Source organism: Strongylocentrotus purpuratus, unplaced genomic scaffold (genome assembly GCF_000002235.5).
Source record: "Strongylocentrotus purpuratus isolate Spur 01 unplaced genomic scaffold, Spur_5.0 spur5_contig_812, whole genome shotgun sequence".
Taxonomy (NCBI): domain Eukaryota; kingdom Metazoa; phylum Echinodermata; class Echinoidea; order Camarodonta; family Strongylocentrotidae; genus Strongylocentrotus; species Strongylocentrotus purpuratus.
Window position 1 is genome coordinate 1,342,346 of NW_022145516.1, and position 20,277 is coordinate 1,362,622.

The 20,277-nt window shown below is 36.0% G+C and overlaps 1 protein-coding gene across 1 annotated transcript in view; it reads left to right on the forward strand.

Moving 5' to 3' along the window:
* LOC764957 overlaps positions 1–20,277 on the forward strand; it is a 234,848-nt gene that overhangs the window by 71,030 nt on the left and 143,541 nt on the right. The window contains exons 7-18 of the mRNA XM_030978301.1: positions 3,815–3,931; positions 7,524–7,649; positions 8,293–8,421; positions 9,551–9,667; positions 10,094–10,216; positions 10,990–11,112; positions 11,723–11,845; positions 12,540–12,656; positions 13,416–13,532; positions 15,124–15,324; positions 16,494–16,670; positions 18,538–18,675. Coding sequence (XP_030834161.1) covers positions 3,815–3,931; positions 7,524–7,649; positions 8,293–8,421; positions 9,551–9,667; positions 10,094–10,216; positions 10,990–11,112; positions 11,723–11,845; positions 12,540–12,656; positions 13,416–13,532; positions 15,124–15,324; positions 16,494–16,670; positions 18,538–18,675 — 1,608 coding nt within the window. The remainder of the gene's footprint in view (positions 1–3,814; positions 3,932–7,523; positions 7,650–8,292; positions 8,422–9,550; positions 9,668–10,093; positions 10,217–10,989; positions 11,113–11,722; positions 11,846–12,539; positions 12,657–13,415; positions 13,533–15,123; positions 15,325–16,493; positions 16,671–18,537; positions 18,676–20,277) is intronic.

Below are 20,277 nucleotides of genomic sequence, written 5' to 3' on the forward strand. Positions count from 1 at the left end.
TTGGATCATCAAGGACTATTGAATTTTGTGAGCTCTCCCTTAATTTACCCAGGAGGCTTGACTTCATCAGGCCGAAGTTGCAAAATGGCCTGCTATTTTAACTAGCCTGATTTCAAATTATCAAGCTAATTTGCGTTTTCATCAGTCCGCAGTTGCAATTAGCAGTCTATTTGGTTGAAAAAATATCCCCAGAAATTTCGGTCTTGTTTCCAAAATAGTGGGCTCATTTGTGCCCGTCCAAACTAGTTTGTGATGAACGCATCGGTCTGGTGAGGGCGCAGTTTGACCTTCGTGAAAATGTCCCGAGTCAGAAAATAGCGGGTTATTTTGCAACTTCGGTCTGATCAAGACAGGCCTAGGGAAAGACCAAAAACATGAAACGTAAAAACATGAAATAGCTGTTTCAGTACCCTATCTCATAATTCACCCCATAGGTATCATGTTCAGATCGGTCGTACATTGTAATATTGACACACTTCAATAAGTGATACATAGGGCTTTATATGAAATTAACAAGCATTATATACCTCACTTAAGAAATCCAGCCATCTGATTGGTCGAATTGCATTCATAAACTTCAACTGTTCCTGTAAAATTCTCGGTAACCATGCATAAAACATTTCAATATTTTTAATAACCATGGTTATTAAAAAAAGTTGGTCAGCCTCCATGGTTACCCCATAGGGTTACATGTTAAAAAATGGTTTGAGCGATGGAGGATGCCGTATGTGTGCGAAGGATTGGTCGGTAATTTCAATACAATTGAATCTCGATCGATCTTACCGACAATTTTATCTTGCATTGTTGACATGAAGACGAAAATAAACTTCCAAAAACAAAAAAACAACATCTGCCGATAGATCTTGATCTAAGTTCGTGCCAATATGCATTGCAAAAGTAAAAGAAGAGTCCGTATATGGAGCTTTTGCGAAGCATTCATCACACGCGAAGCCGGTTTCAATCCATTTTAATGTATATATTGGAGAAAACTGCCAAGAATGTTAACGGCGGGCCATAGCCGAGTGGTCTAAGCGTTGGTTTTCGGTACACCTCTTGTTGTACGCAAGGGTTCGAATCCCGTCTTCGACTAAAGTGATAAATATTTTTCATTTTTCATTTTTTAGTCTATTTTTTTTCGGCATATAAAAGTATTAATGACTGCTTTAATATTCGAGAAATAGTTGTTTTCATACGCTCTCGGGAAGGTTACAATTGGGCTATTCCCCTCGGCAAGCCTCGGGGAATAGCACAATTCTAACCTTCCCTTGAGCGTAATAAAACAACTATTTCTCTCAAAGCAGTCATTAATACTATATTACAAAGGAAGCCAAAAGATTTAGAGTTCCTGCAACCATTTTGCTTACAATGAAGCAATACTGTACCTGTTTTATTTGAAAGTGATATAAATTGTTACAGTTTTGATGGAAATACCTGTATTTGAATATACATATATAATTTCCATGTCATAGGAAATCATAAAAAACAGATATTTTTGTGAGGTCAGCGAACCATCAATAATAAGTCTTGACCAGTGACAAATAACACATTGAAAACTCTCTAAGTAGAACCGTGTAATATAGATACAAAATGAATTTTCAACAAACTTCCAAAGTGTCCGATATTTTATTGAGTTTTGTGACCATGGACTTGGCATAGCAAAGGTTTGCATTGGCAAGGTACCAAGACACAGGGGAAGGATATAATCTGCCAATTATTTGATTTTTATTGCTGTCGACTGATGTCTTTATAGAAGGCCTGTTTGTGTGATATTCTGTTTTATTTTATAGCTAAAAGTGCTCACTTTATAGTTTGCTTAAAATAAATCTTACTATGTAATTTCAAGGGATTCTCTAACGATTTAGGATGATGTAAGTTTTTGTAACATTTGTATCTTTTTGAAGAAAAATATTCTATATAGGCCTACTTGTTTACACTTCTAGAAATAAATAGAAATAGTTGATTACTAGACTTTATGGAATGGAAATAAAGCAGGTCACTATGAAGAATACCCAAAACAATAGAAAACTAGTTTATGAATTTATTTTAGAAAAATGAATTAAAATTGATATGAATAGTCATATTGAAGTTGCAAAAGTAAGAGAAACACATATTTTCACAAATATACATTTGAAGTTTCAAAACTGAAAAGCTACTTTCATCTCTCTATGCCTCTTTATTGTCATTCATTATGTTTTGCTTTTAGATGGTAGTTTAAAGAATTTATTACTTGTAGTATTTTATAAATTCTGGTATCCATTCTCCTTTTTGGTGTCTGATATTGCTTACACATTCCTTTGTAAATGTAGATTAAATATTGTAAACATCGTAGATTTTTTAAAGTAAGGGCCTTTTTTATTGTTTCAACAAATTGATGTAAAGTGCTTAGAAACATTTGTATTAAGCTCTGTAGAAATGTAACTTACTGTTAGTATTACTATTATTATTTCAGATGTAAACATATTGTATGTATCCTATATGGTATATCATTTTGACGAAGCATTTTGTGTGACTGTCTGATGTTTAAAATTTAGGAATTGGATTTCTCACTTTTGCAATTGAACTCTAGGTGTGTACAAATACCTCATGTGGTAAATCAGTTTTGATGAAGACTTGTTTGATGTTTGATTTTGCATGGCTAGACATCTGGAAACGAACGTGTCTCGTCCTGGCAGATCATATGATCATCTCTGACAGGTCTAAACCTATTATGTCAGCATCAGTTTGCCCTGGAATTTATTACAATCACATTTTATTCTGCTCATTTTCCCAGCTTGTGAGAGAGAGAGAGGTAAGGAGGGAGAGAGAGAGAGGTAAGGAGGGAGAGAGAGAGAGGTAAGGAGGGAGAGAGAGAGAGGGAGAGGGAGAGGGAGAGGGAGAGGGAGAGGGAGAGGGAGAGGGAGAGGGAGAGGGAGAGGTAAGGAGGGAGAGAGAGAGAGGGAGAGGGAGAGGGAGAGGGAGAGGGAGAGAGGGAGAGAGAGGGGAGAGAGGGAGAGAGGGAGAGAGGGAGAGGGAGAGGGAGAGGGAGAGGGAGAGGGAGAGGGAGAGAGAGAGAGAGAGAGAGAGAGAAAGCAAGTGTGTTTACATCATAATGAGATAAATCAATGTATTATGAAATGCATTCTTCACGTACATGTATATATTCCCCCTGGTGAAATACAATCCACATTTTGAATTTAACTTAAGAGCCTTCAGATTTGTTATTGTGACACAAATGAGCCAATGTCTCAAGATTAGATTCTGTAATTCTTGGACTGGAAGGTTGAGATCTTGGTCCTGCTGTCTGAGATCTTAATCATGTGGTTACACTATTTATCAAATGGTTCATGTGAATAGGTTTGGTTTTAAACATGGAAAAGTTATTAATATTCCCTCCATATTATTGTGTATGGATATTTGGATATCAGAGTGTTACAGTATTTTGGGGGCGCATGTGTTTGCACTATTTATAAATTATTTCTTGTGAACAGTTTTGGTTTAAAACAAGGAAAAGCTATCATTAATATTCCCCTCCATATTTCTTTTGATACAGATCCAGATCCTATCTTTAGAATCACCTATGTGACATGAACCTTTTGCAAATTAATAATGACAACCATGGTTGTGGCAAGAAGTTTCCACTGATGGCAAAAGTTTTGTGTTGTGAACTTCTGATGAATTTGATTAGATTATGCAGTGACATGAAACTTTCATGAATCACAATCATTTTTAAAAATGTTTCTGGTTTTAAAGAATAGCAACAATGATATTTATTTACTTTTGAATAATTTTTAAAAAGAAAAGTGCTCATTGTCTGTTTCTCTTATATTTTCCTTAGATGTGAATGAATGTCAGAACTCTCAATGTGACCAGCAGTGTGTGAACACAGAAGGGGGTTACAGCTGTGAATGTGGAAGCGGCTTTACTTTATCGGCGGACAAACAAAGATGCATAGGTGAGTTTAATCATTGTGGAGGGGCAGGAAGGAGGGGTGGTAATGTTGGTGGTGGTGGTGGTAGGGAGCTGTGGTGGTGGTGGTGGTGGTGGTGGTGGTGATGATGATGGTGATGGTAGGGAATGGTGATGGTAGGGGTTCTGAAGGGGGATACAGCTGTCAATATGGAAGCAGCTGTACTCACTCTGTCAGGAGACAAACAGATGTGCAATAGTGAGTTTGGATAGTTAATGCTAATCTGGCTAAAAACGAACAATTTCCTCTATTTGATAGACTAATGAGAGACAAGAATGACAAAAATGGAAGGGATGGTGTCTTTGAAATATCTCTTATCTGTAGTTTTATGACATAACAAGAGCGCTTGACCTATGAAAGGAAGATGGCTATTTCCTTTAATTCTTTCTCTCACTTTTATTGCTTCTCAACTCATGATCTTAAAGGTACTATTTAGCGATGAAAAACAAAGTTGAGTACTGGTCATGCGATTATATTGTGAAAGAAAAGGCTTGTGGTTTGTTAAATCTTCCATAACGTTAAAGCCAAATAATAGTCAGTGTCATGTGTATTGCATCATAATTTGCTGACAGACACTAATTTTATTCTAATGACCAATTAGTGTGTTTGTGTGTGCAAAGGGGTCCCTGAATCAGCAAACCCTGTAGTCCCACTAGAAAATGCTCCAACTTGCCTATATATCTCGAGATTGAGGGAAATTTGATATATGATGAGAATTATGTAAGGTGGTAGGCTAGGGCACAATGCTTTATTGCTTTACACAAGAATGGTGTCAAGTTCCCCATGAAAACCCACTACTATGCATCTATATTTTGCTACAATTAAAATCTGATGCTGGGCTAACACATTTTTCCAAACTTTTGTTTAACAAAGGAAGTTAGTCTGAGGTTTCTTTTTCCTTTTTGAAATATGAATTTAGACCCAGGCTCAAGTTTAAATGAATTAGTAGGAAATCCAGGAGTGTTCCGATGCGGTCCTTAACTCCAAGATAACATTGAGGTTTGACGCCATGAGCTTCACTAAAAGCCAATTATAAAGAAGGTTTAAATGTTCCTTTTTGAAATGTGATTTTAGACCCAGGCTCAGGTTTAACTGAATTAGTAGGATACCGATCTTAGTTTATAAAACTAGGAGTGTTCCCACGCAGTCTTTAACTCCAAGATCGTTAAAGGACTCTTGATCAAGTGAACCCAGCTATTGAATGTGTCATGTTCCCCAGGGACTCTGGCAATGTTTAGGTTTGATGAACTATATAATTGGCCCATCCTGAATGCATATATGCAACTCTGAACTTGAACTACCATTAAGACCTTTTAGTCATACTGATAGATTGGAATGTAAAAGATCTAAAGGGTTATTTGGCATTTGAAACATGGGATAAAGGGATAGAAAAGGAAAAAAAAAAAGGTTCCTTATAATAAGTGATTCTAAAATGGTAATGTTTGAGTTTGAATACTATCTATTGATAACTGGTCATGGACTAACATTTTCTTGTTGTACTCTGTGTTTCTGAAAGTAAAGATATATAATCTTGTAATAAGTATGACATATATCCATGTTTAAAGAAGTGGAGGGACTTCACTGTAATGATTTTATCCCTGGAAAGAAATATTTTAGAATGATGCATTGGGGTGCAATTTATACAACAAAGTATTTCAAAGTATACACAAAGACATGAACACAGTTAATTTAACCTGGTAGTCTTCATCTTTGAATGTCCTATTCTTTTTATAGAAGAATGATTTGTTTGGAGCCAGAAGGGCGTTAATTTATATACTTTAATATAGAGTTTAGTGGAATATGGTAAATCATTCATTGATATAAATAAAAAAAATAGAAAGGGTCTAAGAATGGACCATTGTGGTACTCCACAATTTTTTATTCAAAATTCCATCAATAAATTGTGTGAAGAAATGCCACTGATAAATGTTCACTGTTTACGATTTGTAAGGTAACTTAAAACACCCCAAAACAACCTACTGCTTACAAACAGACAATATGTGAAAATCAATTATATCTTTGCTATGAGGCAGACAAGGAATCTACATTAAAAGAAATTACATTTTTACCTCCCCTAGGTGGTCACTATGCACTCTCATAAATCTAACAACATCTAACAAAACAATACCAGATCATACAGTGCAGATCTAGGCACGCCTGCATGTGAAATTCTGAATGAAAACTCTCAGGCCTTCAGCTGAAGATATGACAGCGTCTAATTGAGGTTTCCTGCCACTTGGCACTTCTCCGCAAACTCAGACGCTCTCTGATCCTCAAATTGGCAATTTAGCTTGTCGCCACCTGCCCGATGTCAAAACCTTTCTCTCCAACTCTGTAAATGAAAGCGGAGTTGATTGCAGGAGTAGCGTGTAAATCCTAGATAAGCTACAGGCAATATGAGTACATAATTCAAAAGTGTAGTATTTTTCTTTTACATGTAGGATGCTTGGAAAGTTTGCAGATTGTAGATATGGCGGGTTGAGATACAGTGGCAAAGAAATTTAATACATAACTCAAAATTATTTGAGTTTTTCATACCATGCTTTGATAAGTTTGCAGGTTGTAGACTATGGGGAAAATTACAATAAAATGGCACATTATTCAAGTCCTAAGAAGGCAAACAAAAAGTATGTATGAAGCACATCCATCACCTTGGCAGTGATAATTTTAAAGTGCAGAGAGTGGTACTAGATGTTTAACAGATTTGTTGATATTTGGGGTCATTTGTACTATGTACTGACTCAGAACCATTTTATTAGAGCAAGAGCCATGATGCCCTGTTGAGACAGATATTGGCTCTATACAAGAAGCCATCATCTTCATTATCATCAAAATTGAAGTATAGCTGGAAAGGAAATTAAATATCAATAGTTAGAATTAAAAGAATATTTAATGGAAAGGAAACTCGTGTTTTTTACAATTTTTATAATCATGTTCCTGTAAGCCTTGTTGGTGATTAATCTGTAATCTAAAATCATACCTAGTGTTGCCAAGAAACTTTATTAATAACATTTTTTATAAAACATGGTGTATAGTGTAGTTATGAACATGTATGCTATGTTTGAGCAGGGAGATCTCCCTGGTTTCAGCATGTTTTTCTTTTAAGAAAAAGAAGAAGATAACAATTGTAAATAAAGCTTTTCCAAAAAAGGTACATATCCATACCAAAGGCTTTGAGATTACTTTTAATTATCTCCATTGCAAGATTAATCTATGCTGGTGTTAAACAGGTTGCCATGGAGCAAATCAAGAACATAATAGGGTAATATTGCAAAGCCCAATTGTTGCACAAAGCAGTCTTTCCCTCACCTGATACCTACTGTTTTGTGTAAAAATGCACGCATAGCAAATAAGCGACTGGGCAGGGAGGCGAAGAAAGTAACAGAAGTGTTAACTCATATACTTAAACACAAAGGTTAATGCCCTTTTGGATCTGTACAAACGGGTATGTGATATCTAAACACATTTGGAGCCCCAGTAGTTATCTACATCTGAATTGCACGACACTTCAACGTCACTATTCAGTAAGAACATGGACTTGTTAAGATTAACACGTTTTGTATCATCACCATTACAGATATCGACGAGTGTAGACAGAGCCAATGGCAGCCGTGTCATCATAGCTGTGAGAACACAGCCGGCAGCTACAGGTGTTCGTGCAGACAAGGATTCAGACTCCATATGAACGGAAGATCTTGTATTGGTAAGTCACGGTGGGGCAAAGAAAGTGGAAAATGGAAAATATGGAATTAAATCTATGAGCATGAGGAGGTAGATAGAGTAAACTGTAAAATGAAAAAGAAAACAAGGAGCAAGGGAGATATTAGAAATCAATGAAAGTTGAAACAGGACTATGTGAAAGTATCTTTTGCCAAGGCATTAATCTACATTTGCCACTCCATACCCAGGAGAGAAATGGGGACCTGGTAGGATGATGAAAGCATTTGTATTTGTTATTGCTATATACTCTTCACGGTGACCATATAGTACTACTACTCCCCAGGGAATGGAGATGGTGCATATTGTGCATGAATGAATCTGATGACCATGGTAATATTATCTGTAAAGTTGAATTTTATCATCAGCAACATAAAAGTACCATGCCTCTGTATGGTTTTCTCCCTTCAGAAAATAGTGTTGTGTTTTTCTCTTTAGGTACATGTACCATACATATAGTAACAACTAGAGCCTATTACATCAGTGAATATACAAATTATATTTCTCTAATTATTTTATGTATATTTGGAGATGTGGAGATTTAGATTGTATGGAAGATGTACTTTTTGATATTTTTGAAAGAATTTTCATTTTTCCTTGACTTTTTTAAATATTTTTTATTGTTGCAGATATTGATGAGTGCAGGCAGAGCGGAGGACCCAGTGTTTGCCATCACAGGTGTCTTAACACCCACGGCAGTTACACCTGTCAGTGTAGACAAGGGTTTGAACTACAGGAAGATGGCATGACTTGTGGAGGTAAGTTCCAGTGTTAGTTCTGGTGTTGTGTTAGCATCAACACCAAAATTAGCTAAACATTTCAGTGTAAACAAAGTTTTTAAATGAAGGAAGGTAGTGTGACTTGTGGAGGTTAGTTCTGGTGTTGTGTAACCACCAACACCAAAGGTAGCTTAATATTTCAGTTTAGACAAGGATTTTAAATGTAGAAAGGTAGAGTGACTTGTGGGGGTTAGTTTGGGTGTTAGTTCTGGTGTTTTAACATGAACACCAATTTTAGCTAAACATTTCAGTGTAGACAAGGATTTTAAATGAAGGAAAATAGTGTGACTTGTGGGGATATGTTCTGGTGCTAGTGCTGGTGTTGTGGTACCATCAACACCAAGTTTGCTAAACATTTCAGTGTAGACAAGGATTTTAAACATGGGAAGGTAATGTGACGTGTGGGGGATTAGTTCTGGTGTTATGTCTGGTGTTGTTTTAATATCAACACCAAATTTAGCTTAAAACTTTCGTGTAGACAAGGGATTTGAAATGTAGGAAGATAGTGTGACTTGTGGGGATTAGTTCTGGTGTTATTTTTGGTGTTGTTTTAACATCATCACCTAAGTTAGCTAAACATTTTAGGGCAGAATAGGACTTAAAATGAAGAAAGGTGGTAAGATATGTGGCACATAATATGTAGTGTTAAAACTGGTGTTGGTAAAGATGTTATGTTGCAAGCATTAACCCCAGGAGTAAACAACGTTTTAACTTGTGAATATTCTGATTTTATTTGAAGTTTTTTTTTCAGTGCAGATGTGGTTTTGAAATGTTGAACAATGACAACATATGTCTAAGTTTTTGTGTTAGATGTTGGTGATAATGGTAGTTTTTGGTGCTATTCAACTAGGATCACCATTGCTAGTTTAGTAGTGTATACTAGGTTTTGAAATACGGAAGAAAATGGCATGATGTAAGTGAATGTCACTTTGAGTGTCAGAATGCAGATGCTACATGTATGTGTAATGCTAATGCTGTCATTAACAGCAATGACATAATAATGCACCTGTTAGGGCAGACAATTGCGACAACAATAGTGTGATTAATCGGCACGTACAGGTCATTTACATTTACAAGCTGTTTCAAATGAACTGTTTCCCCTCCACAGATATCGATGAGTGTGCCAGTCAACCCCATGGGTGCACAGGAAAGTGTATTAACACCATCGGGTCCTATCACTGTAACTGTGCTAAGGGATACTCCAGTATTGCAGGAAGATGTGTTGGTAAGTCTAGCCTGCACCCCATTAGCCGTCGACTCCTGAACAAATCTCTTAACAAAACACTAACAATACTAATTTTATGTATATTTATTTAATTAATTTTTAATTTTAATCACATATTCCATTTTTAAATTATCAGTGTTTAAAGCAAGTTATGAGAAATAAAAGGTGATAAAGCAAGTTGTAGTGTACCAAATTGTACATCTTCAGAATACTTTTCAAATTTTGATTTTTAATCATAGTAGCCATTTTGAATTCAGATCAGTGTTAAAAAGTAAACTGTACCACTTTTCTTAAACAAACATGATGGGAATATAAACCCTTGACTTATTGTGATCAATCTACAAGATGGCTTCTCATCTAATGCTGGGATAAAGTTGATATGGGAATGGCATCCATTAGCAAAATAATCTGTGATATTGTTTTCAGATCTGAATGAATGCAGAACGGCTAACGGTGGATGTCAGCACCTGTGTATGAACACAGAAGGAAGCTACTTCTGTACTTGTCGGACAGGGTACTCACTCAGATCAGACACTAGGACATGCTCAAGTAAGTCAGCATCACAAAGTCCATAATACAGTCAGGTTATAATCCATATGGTCCTTACTGACCTATAATAATAGGCCAACCATTTGTAGAAATATAGACTAAGATCAGACCTAAGACATGCTCAATTAATTCTGTATCACATAGTTAATAATGCAGTCTATTGATCTATAGGGTACTTTCTGTACCATAACTGCAGGCCCACCACTTGTAAAGCTATAAACTAAGATCAGACTCTAGGTTATGTTCAATGACGTCTGCATCGCATAGTTGATAATCCAGTCAGCTAATCAATAGGGTTCTTAGTGTACCATAATTGTGGGCCCACCATTTGTAAAAACATAAACAAATGGAAGTAATAATTGTTTAGATTTGTGAATGGATTGATCCATTTATTGATAAAAAAATGTTAGTCATTCATCAAATTATCCATTCAGTTCAAGAACCATCTAACCAATTTATCTGTATCATTTAGTCAGTGAGTCAGTTTAATAATCAATTAATTAATTTTCCTTTGTTTCAAAAGCATTTTTTTTAATTAAGAAAGGTTTGTATCGTTTAATCATGTATCAATTATTATCATGGAAAACGGTGCACATGATTTCATTAGCAGTACCGTTATTTTACTTGTGTGATGATACATTTCAGTTTAGCTATTAGTGCAATGCTACTACATTATTTTTGTTTTTTATCAGACTCCTTGAAAATTATAGTTAATAGGAGTAGAATTGAAAATAATTGAAGTATCGTGAATGTCTATTTTCTTCATCCTGCAGGTATGAATGCTTGCGAGAGGTATGGTGCTGTTTGTGAGTTTGGTTGTGACGAGGTAGCAGGCTCTTACAGATGCCGCTGTCCTGAGGGATTCGAGATACACAGCAATGGACAGAACTGTATTGGTAAGAAAGGATGGACAAAATTGTTAATTACGTTAAAAAACATAAAATTTATTTTGAGATATAATAATAATTTGTGTGATTTTTCTTTAAAATCAATACAATTATCTGTAAAAAGTGTACAAATTAGGCTATCTTCTCTTTTTGTTGTGAGGGATTCCTAATTATTGCTGCGAAGAGTGTTTTGTAATTTTGGGCCTTCAAACTAATGGCATGAAACCTAAACTCCTCTGTTTACAAATTAGACTGTCTTCTCTGTTTTGCCTTGCGGGATTCCTAATTATTGTTGTAAAAGATGAGTGAATGTGTTCTTACGTATCATTTGAGGTGTTCACACTTGTACAAGCATTGCTTTTTAGTGGACCCCTCTGATTCCAATATGTATTTCTACATTTGTTGTAAATGTTTATAATTTATTTGTAATGTTTTGTTGGAAACATAAATAAATTGAATTGAATTGAATTGAAATGACTATCTCCTGTTTTAACTCTCTTCTTGCAGACATTAATGAATGCTCCCTGGAGAGGGGTCTATGCCACTACCAGTGCATCAATACCAAGGGTCCTACCGGTGTCTGTTCTGATTATCTCTTGTTTTAACTCTCTTCTTGCAGACATTAATGAGTGCTCCCTTGAGAGGGGTCTTTGCCACTACCAGTGCATCAATACCAAGGGATCCTACCGGTGTCTGTGTCCCCCTGGATACGATCTTGGTCTCGATGGAAGGATGTGTACTGGTGAGTCTCCCTCTGTTATCACTCTGAAACCAGTTTTGAACTCTGAATGCAAACTGTAACATTTTGAGTGACATAATCCCAGTTATTATATCCAGTGCTGTTTGGAGCTCATTACGTATGCAAAAATAGCTTGTGAATGCATTATCATTGGAACCGATGGATGGATTACTATCAATCTCAGGACATGTATGTATCTTGCAGAGCCAATGAATTGATTAGATTTTCAGGTCATGAGGTCAGAGATCAAAGGGTCATACATGTTTATGAAAAATCGCTTGTAATCATGATATTCTGAGAACCTGTTAATGGATTTCAAAAATTGCTTCTGTTTTGGTTTGTAAAATCGCTCTATGGTGTAGGCATCACTTTGGAGTGCGCGCATCTAGCAGAAGAGAAATATGTACACACATTTACCACTTTCTTTCATTTTGCACTTCAAACAGTTGCCTAGTACCTTTCAAAGTTACCCAGTCATAATCAATATACAGTGAATATATGAAGACCGCTCAAGAAATACAAGTAAAGAGGTTTTTAGAGCAGGCTGTCTTTGTGTACGGATTTCTTTACTACAGGTTTCAATGGGAAATTCTGCTCACAGAAACAAACAATGCGGTCTCTTAAGACAGGTGGTCTTTCTATATAGGGGGCTTGCTAAAACAGGTTTGACTTTATAAACTGTTTAAAATCTTTGCAGATGTAAATGAATGTCTTCAGGACCATGGGTGTCAGTTTGGATGTGAGAACACGGCTGGTAGCTTCAGATGTACCTGCCCACCTGGTTACGAGGGACTGGGATACGCGGACTGCCAAGGTAAGTCATTCTTTCGTATCTAATCACTCATCACAACTTGCAAGACTATTAAAATACTTTTAGGCACCCCCCCCCCCCAAAAAAAAGAAGATGTATATATAACAGTGGTATGATCAGCTTTTCTCGTCCAGATTTACAAATTTTTGAATGCACTGCTTTGTTTATATGTTAACATTTTAATGATTAGTGTAAAAATGTTGAATTGTCAAAGTCGTCCCTTCGTATATAATCATATATTCAAACTTGCAAGATTTTTTAATTAGTTTGTGGCATGTCACCAACCCCCCCCCCCCAAAAAAAAAAAAATAAATAAAAATATACAACATTGGTATAAGACAGGTATGATCAGCTTTCTCGTCCAGATTTATAAATTTTGGAATGCACTGCTTTGTTTAAATATTAACATTTTAATGATTAATGTTAATATGTGAACAGCTCAAATTGTTATCATTTTTAAATGGATTTATGGTATTATGTTTATGATTCATCGGAAATTACCTGTCTTGCCACCTTCAAAATATCCCTCAAAACTCACCTTTTTCCCCAATGATCTATGTGATATACTTCCTGTACTGTACATTTTCTTCCTCTGTTTATATATTTGTATTGTAAGCACTGTGGTACTTATTGTTTTTAGGGCTCCTTAATATTTGATAATATTATTTGTCATATGAAATCTATTTGAGCGTTTGTAAAGAATTTCATCTTTGGTCTTTTCCTGATATTTTGTTGATTTTGTTTGATCTTTCTGATAAGCAGCACCCAGGGAATGTACAGACGGAGTGTGTTCACACAATTGCATCAACACACCTGATGGTTTCAGATGTCAATGTCCTTCAGGCATGAGATTACATAACAATGGAAGGCATTGTGAAGGTATGAACAAGGCCCATCTCTCTTTCGTTCTCTTTGTCTTTCTCTCCCCTTCTCTCTGTCTTTCTGTCTCTTCTCTCCTGTTCTCTTTCTCTTATGCTATCTCTATTTCTTCTTGTGACGGTATGAACAAGGCCCATCTCTCTCCCCTTCTCTTTGTCTTTCTTGCTCTACTCTCCTGTTCTCTTTCTCCTATGCTCTCTCTCTTTCTTTATCTGTAACACTATCTGAATGGTAATGGATGGCACTGTAATGGTATGAACAAGGCCCAACTCTCTCTCCTTCTCTCTGTATTTCTCTCTTTACTCTCCTGTTCTCTTTCTCTTATGCCCTCTCTCTTTCTTTAACTCCTTCTCAATGGGGGTAATGGAAGGCACTATGAAGGTATGAACAAGGCCCAACTCTCTCCCCTTCTCTCTGTCTTTCTCTCATTTCTCTCCTGTTCCCTTTCTCTTGTGCTCTCTCTCTCCTTCTTCAACACCTTGTCAATGATAGTGGAAGGTACTGTAAAAAGGGGATCATGGTTTGTCTATCTCCCTCTTATCCTACTCTTCCCTTCTCTCTGTCTTTCTTTCTCTTCTCTCCTGTTCTCTTTCTCTTATGATCTTTCTCTCTTATGAACTCTCTCTTTCTTTAGCACTTTTTTAATGATAGTGGAAGGCACTGTGAAGAGGGGATCATGGTTCGTCTATCTCTACCTCTTCTTATCCCCCCTCTCTCTCTCTCTCCCCCTACTTTCTCTCTTACTCTCTATATCTTTCCTTTTCTTATTTTAGATTTTTGAGAATTTGCTTGTGGTTTGAATGTAAAGAGAAGACATCAAAGTTGATGAAGATGATTACAGCTCATGATTTTACAATGGATTTTTAATAGTATTACATGATTAATTAATGAAAAATTATATAACTTTAAAATTAGAAAATAAAAAGTGCATGTCTCTTTATACTGTGTCTGGTAAAAACTGCAAAAAACTTTGCATCAAACTTTCGTGAATTTTGTCAATGTTGTAGATTTGGAAAAGTTTTGTGCCACAAAATAATGAAATCACAAAACTGAATATTAGCTTTTGGCATAATCTTTTTTCTGTGAATATGGCCATTGTTAACAATTCACAAAAGTTTCATATCGTGGAAGTCCTTAGATTTTGATGAAATCAGCCTATTTGTTAGACCATTGACAGTTGTTAGACCATTCACACTCACACAATCAATGATGATTATATTGAATCGCCTGTTAAAAGCATGGAGAGATATTTTTAATCACCTTATCAGAAAGGACAAGATTTTTTCTGTTTTCAAATTGTTTGCTATTTTTGTGTGCATGTTTCATATTACTGTACTTTGTTTCTTTTATTATTGTAATGCTGGTGGGAAGCATATTTCCACATTGTGAAGAAATAATTCCAATCCAAGAGATATTTGATATAGCGCCTTTTCCTTGTGGTTACAAAGCATTGCACACACCGCTCCACAATGTTTGGGCCACTTAAAAACAAAAGTTATTCACACAACAAAAGAGATCAGTCAAGTATATGTAGGCTGGTCATGAAGTAATTATAAATATCCAATATCAATATATTGCACTTCTCCTGCAGATGTTGATGAGTGTGCCATGCCCGTCCAGGGAGGCTGCCAGCACAACTGTCGTAACACGCTTGGTAGCTACGCATGCTCTTGTCAGGAAGGGTACCTACTCCACGTAGACCAGAGGCAATGTACCCCAGGGCCAGACTGCACCACATGTGATAACTGCCCCAGGGGCGAGAGACTCAACCATGAGTCCGGCCAGTGTCAAGGTAAATTTGATAGATTAATATTCTGGTCCCGATTGTACTACCTGTGATAACTGTCCCAGGGGCGAGAGACTCAACCATGAGTCCGGCCAGTGCCAAGATAAATTAATGGAGTAATATTTTGGTCCCCATTATATCACCTGTGATAACTGCCCCAGGGGTGAGAGGCTCAACCATGAGTCCGGCCAGTGCCAAGGTAAATTTGATAGAGTAATATTCCGGTCCCGACTGTACCACCAGTGATAACTGCCCCAGGGGCGAGAGACTCAACCATGAGTCCAGCCAGTGCCAAGGTATATTTGATAGAGTAATGTTCTGGTCCACTACTGTACCACCTATGATATCTGCCCCAGAGGCGAGAGACTCAACCATGAGTCCGGCCAGTGCCAAGTTAAATTTGATAGAGGAGAAATATTCAGGCAGTCCTTAGTGAGGCATGATCCAGAGTCTAGACCATGGTTCTCAATTCATTTGTGAGGCAGTTCTCTTTCTCTCTGTACAGGTCTTTCTGCTCTCAAAACGCTGTATTAGTTTTCCTTCCTTGGCAGAATCAAGTGGGGGGGGGGGGGGGGAGAACCTTTGCTAATGCATGGTCTTTGCTCTAGAATCCTCCCCCTCAAGAGAGTAGAAACAGCCAATTAGTTCAAGTATTCAGATGAAGGTTCCACAGAATAAGTACATAGGTTCTTTATATACCCATCCCTTCCTGATTAGGTATAATCATGGATTACCTTAAATTAAATTGTTTTCTCATTTTATGCTTTCCTTAGATGTTTTCATTGATTGATTGATTTTATTTCATTTCATATATAATTTGTTTGCACAATAAAGAACATAGTTTACAAAGTAAGTTCAAAATTATGAAATGAAACAGGAATCTACTGGAAAGCATAGCTTGTTTTTGTAGGTCCCAATAATAGATATAATGTGAACATTATTTTCATAAATCATTTTAAATTGTCTTAATAATCACAATAAAATAGATATATAATAACATATTTTCACAAACCCTTTTAAAGTATATAGATAATCGAAATATACACAGATACACATATACAATTACTGACAGTTTCTTAGCAAGAAAGAAGAGGGTGTTTGGAATATCTTATCCTGTAGCCTTCGGGATGAAAGGTACATGTATTTTTTAACCAATTTTATCCTCATTTCTGTAGATCTGAATGAGTGCAATGTGGCCAACGCAGGAACCACCATGCCCTGCCGTGACCCCCGCTGCCCTGCCGGACCAGAACCAAAGTGTAGCCACGCCTGTGTCAATACCCCAGGGGGGTACTACTGCACCTGTCCACCAGGCTACACCCTTAGTCCAGACGGACACACCTGTTTTGAAGGTAGGATTGGGGCTGCGCCTCTTGCTTGCTTGCATGCTTGCTGCAGCACTGGACCAGCATTACATCATTTGTCTGTATTTTAGAGTCTGATTGCACTCACCTGTAGATATCACATATCGAGGGGTCAGTGACACAAAGACGTAACTCCATATTTTGCCAAAATCAGTATTTGATATCAAAATGTTCAGAAAAATGTGGGCTTTCCAGTAAACACAAAGACTCCACCCAACACCACATTGAAGTCAATGGCTAGTGATAGACTTAACTCCTTAAGGCCCAAGTGCTCAGTGACACATAAACCACTTTTTCTCAAAATGACCAAAATGGAGTTACGTCTTTGTGTCACTGAACCCTCGATATGTGATTAGGAGATGGGGTAGAAATATTTAGATATCATAGAAGGAATTATGTGTCAGTACCTGTTTCTTGTAGATGCGCAGCACTTTCCATTGTTGACCATAATGCTATCTTATGTACATTATTCAAGTATAGACATGTAATGTTAGATAACCAATAATGAATATCATATAGATGTCAAAGTACTGTGCATTAATAGCTGGAGAAGTGAAAGTATTGATCTTCCTTAACTTAAATAAGAATTGCAATATTATGCTGAGATGAGAAACAAACAAATAAAAATGGGAGTAACCAAGAATAAAGATGTTTGAGAATGAAAGAAACAAATACATGTATTTCCATGCATTTCTAATGTGATTAGCTGTTGGACCTATTTTCGTAATTTTAAAAATAAGTTTCCAGGGCAACTGAGAATATTTTGAAATAACAATGTAGGTGTTGACATATACATTTTTGAATTAGAAAGATTCTCCCGTATTCATTTCATGAAAGCAATTGCTGTTTTTACTATGAACTTTATCTTGTATACTTGAAATTTACATGAATTCATGAACTCAAATTCATTCAGTCTTTTACATGTATTACTCCATACTAATCAATACTTTGGTTTGATCCATATTAATATAGTGGACTCTTCATTTTTTAGTGATCTAGCAGTCATGCATGAACTTTAGAGAAAGAAAGGTTATATTTTTCTGACTCATGTTCTCTTTGGTTGTATACTTTCTAGTTGTACACAAATTATTTGTTGAGTGACTAGTAAACTTTAAGTTACTTTTTTGTTGCACCTATTTTGTGGTATTATACTTCAATAGCTTACATTTGTGTTGTAAGATGAACCTATTCATATTTCCTTGTTAGCTTTTGTGGATAAGAGATCCTCTACTTTGACTATCTGAGTTATTATCATTGATATTTTTGATAGTTTATGAATGTAGCCTAAATAAAAATATTTTAGAGTTAGATGTTTAGTTTTATTCTTCATTATCTTGATAAACCCAACAATCAGCTTTGCTTTCAAATAGTTTCATTCATTAATTTTCACACATACTTGTTTGTATTCATGACAAGTTCAATGTTTTCATTCATTCTCATACACAGTACATGTACATAATTATGCTCACTCATTGTATTTCAGATTGTTTTCATCGTTTTATCATCCTTTTTCACTACAGTCTAAACACACCTGTTGTCATATCACTTGTCAGTTTTTATCATATCCCAGTCATCTGTTATCATTTTCACAGGGTTCTTTTATTGATACTTTGGGCAAATTTAAATCCATCATATTGATATCATTCCTATATTTTTCATTGATCAGAAATGCGGAATTGATTTGAGGATTTTACATTTGTTTATAAAAGTATCATAAAAGCCCCCTTCATGTAATTCACATTTTCATGCTTTTTTCATTCGAACCATTTGTTGTTATGTAGTTTCATGAGCTATTCATAATCTACTGGCATGTTTGCATGTTAATTGTTTGATTGTCTGAACACATCATGTCCAGTACCCAGAAACCCAATGTGTAGTCCAGCTTGTATGAACGGGGGTACCTGCCGCTATGCACCACATTGCTCCGGCATGCCAGCTTGTCCCACAGCATGTGCCTGTCTATGGGGCTTCTTTGGCCCTTCTTGTGAATATGGTGAGCACCCCCTTGTTTTTTGTCATTCAATTTAATGAGTGCAAAGAGCCAAATTTCATCATGTATTCATTATTACGCTTGTATAAAAGTTTCTAAAATCGACAGGAAATTTAAGTAACAACATTTTAGAATGAATCACTTGTGATGAAGTTTGTATTGTTTCATAGCTCAAAATTTCCTCTATAAGTATCAAACCTTACTTTAAAATCTTGTCTTGTGCATTTTGTTCATTTTCTTGTGAAAGTTTGCATATTTTTATACCGATCTTGTTGTCATGGACTTCTACTTCTAGTGCATTATGAAGTTGGCCTACTGTACATGTTTGTCGCTCTGTTGAATGTTTTTTTGTGTTATGTGATTTGAGTGATTTTGATTGATTTGAGTAATTATAGTGATTTTCAGTGATTTTTCCCCCTTACACTAGAGTAAGGGTCTTGGTAGAAATAGCATCCTTGTGCAGAACATCTCTCTCATTCAGGATAGGAGAATAGAGCATAGTGAGACTTTATGGGCCATTACATAGGAACTACTAGCTCCCAAGAGATACAACCTCATCCCCAAATAAAAGGAAAATGCAGGAAGCATTCATCATTAGATTACTTCTTTCCTCTTGTCTGCCTACAAGGAATCTGTTTTAGGTTACCTAGGAAACCCCATCCAATGTGCCATTTACGGAGATGGTGAAATTGACTGGGGAGGAAAGGGAAGATATTTTGACAGAAGAAAAACATGGATGATTTGATAGATTGTGACTGGAGCGCTGCCATCTTAAGTGTCTTAGGAAATGTGTCTCATTCTTTGGGTTGATGTACAGTGTGAGTCAAAAAAAAAGTTTACACCTGAAAAAAATTACTAATTATTTAATGAATCATATATGAACAGTAAATTAGTATATATCCTTTGAAAGAGTGTTGTATCCCAAATTATTTAATATCATTTTTGTGTGGTATGTGTTCACGCTTGTATGAACATGAGGCATTGTTTGCAAGAGAGCAAAAATCGACTTGCGCCAAAGTTGCTTATGTGGTGTTTGAATAAAACAATTGGGATTTTGGTATTACCACACATACCACACAAAAATGATACCAAGTGATTTGGGATAAAAACACTCTTTCATACGACTTATAATGATTTACTGTTCATAGATGATTTTTTTAAAAATAATTTTTTTCTAGGTGTAAACTTTTTTTTGAGTCACACAGTATTGTGTTAAATAAAGATGTTTGCATGCTACATTACACCATGTGCCGATGGAAATGAAGATATATTTAGTATGCTTCTGCCTCATCCTACATCTGGCAGTTTATGATTGTTTCACAAATCCATCTTAAATCAATTCATGCGTGAGCTTAGTAAATAATAGACATCTAAAATTATCCATGTTTTGATCCAGACATGAATTGTATAAAGGAAATGGTGTATGTATGAAATGATTGTGACATGTTTTTGAACAATTGTTAAATGAGAGGGAAATATAATGTATATTTTAAAGATATCAAATTTCAAGTTAATGTGGTAGAAAGGGTGAACTATAATGCTAGTTTCACCTAAATAATTGCAAATATTAAAGTAGTAATTGAATTGTTAATTTAATGAACAAAT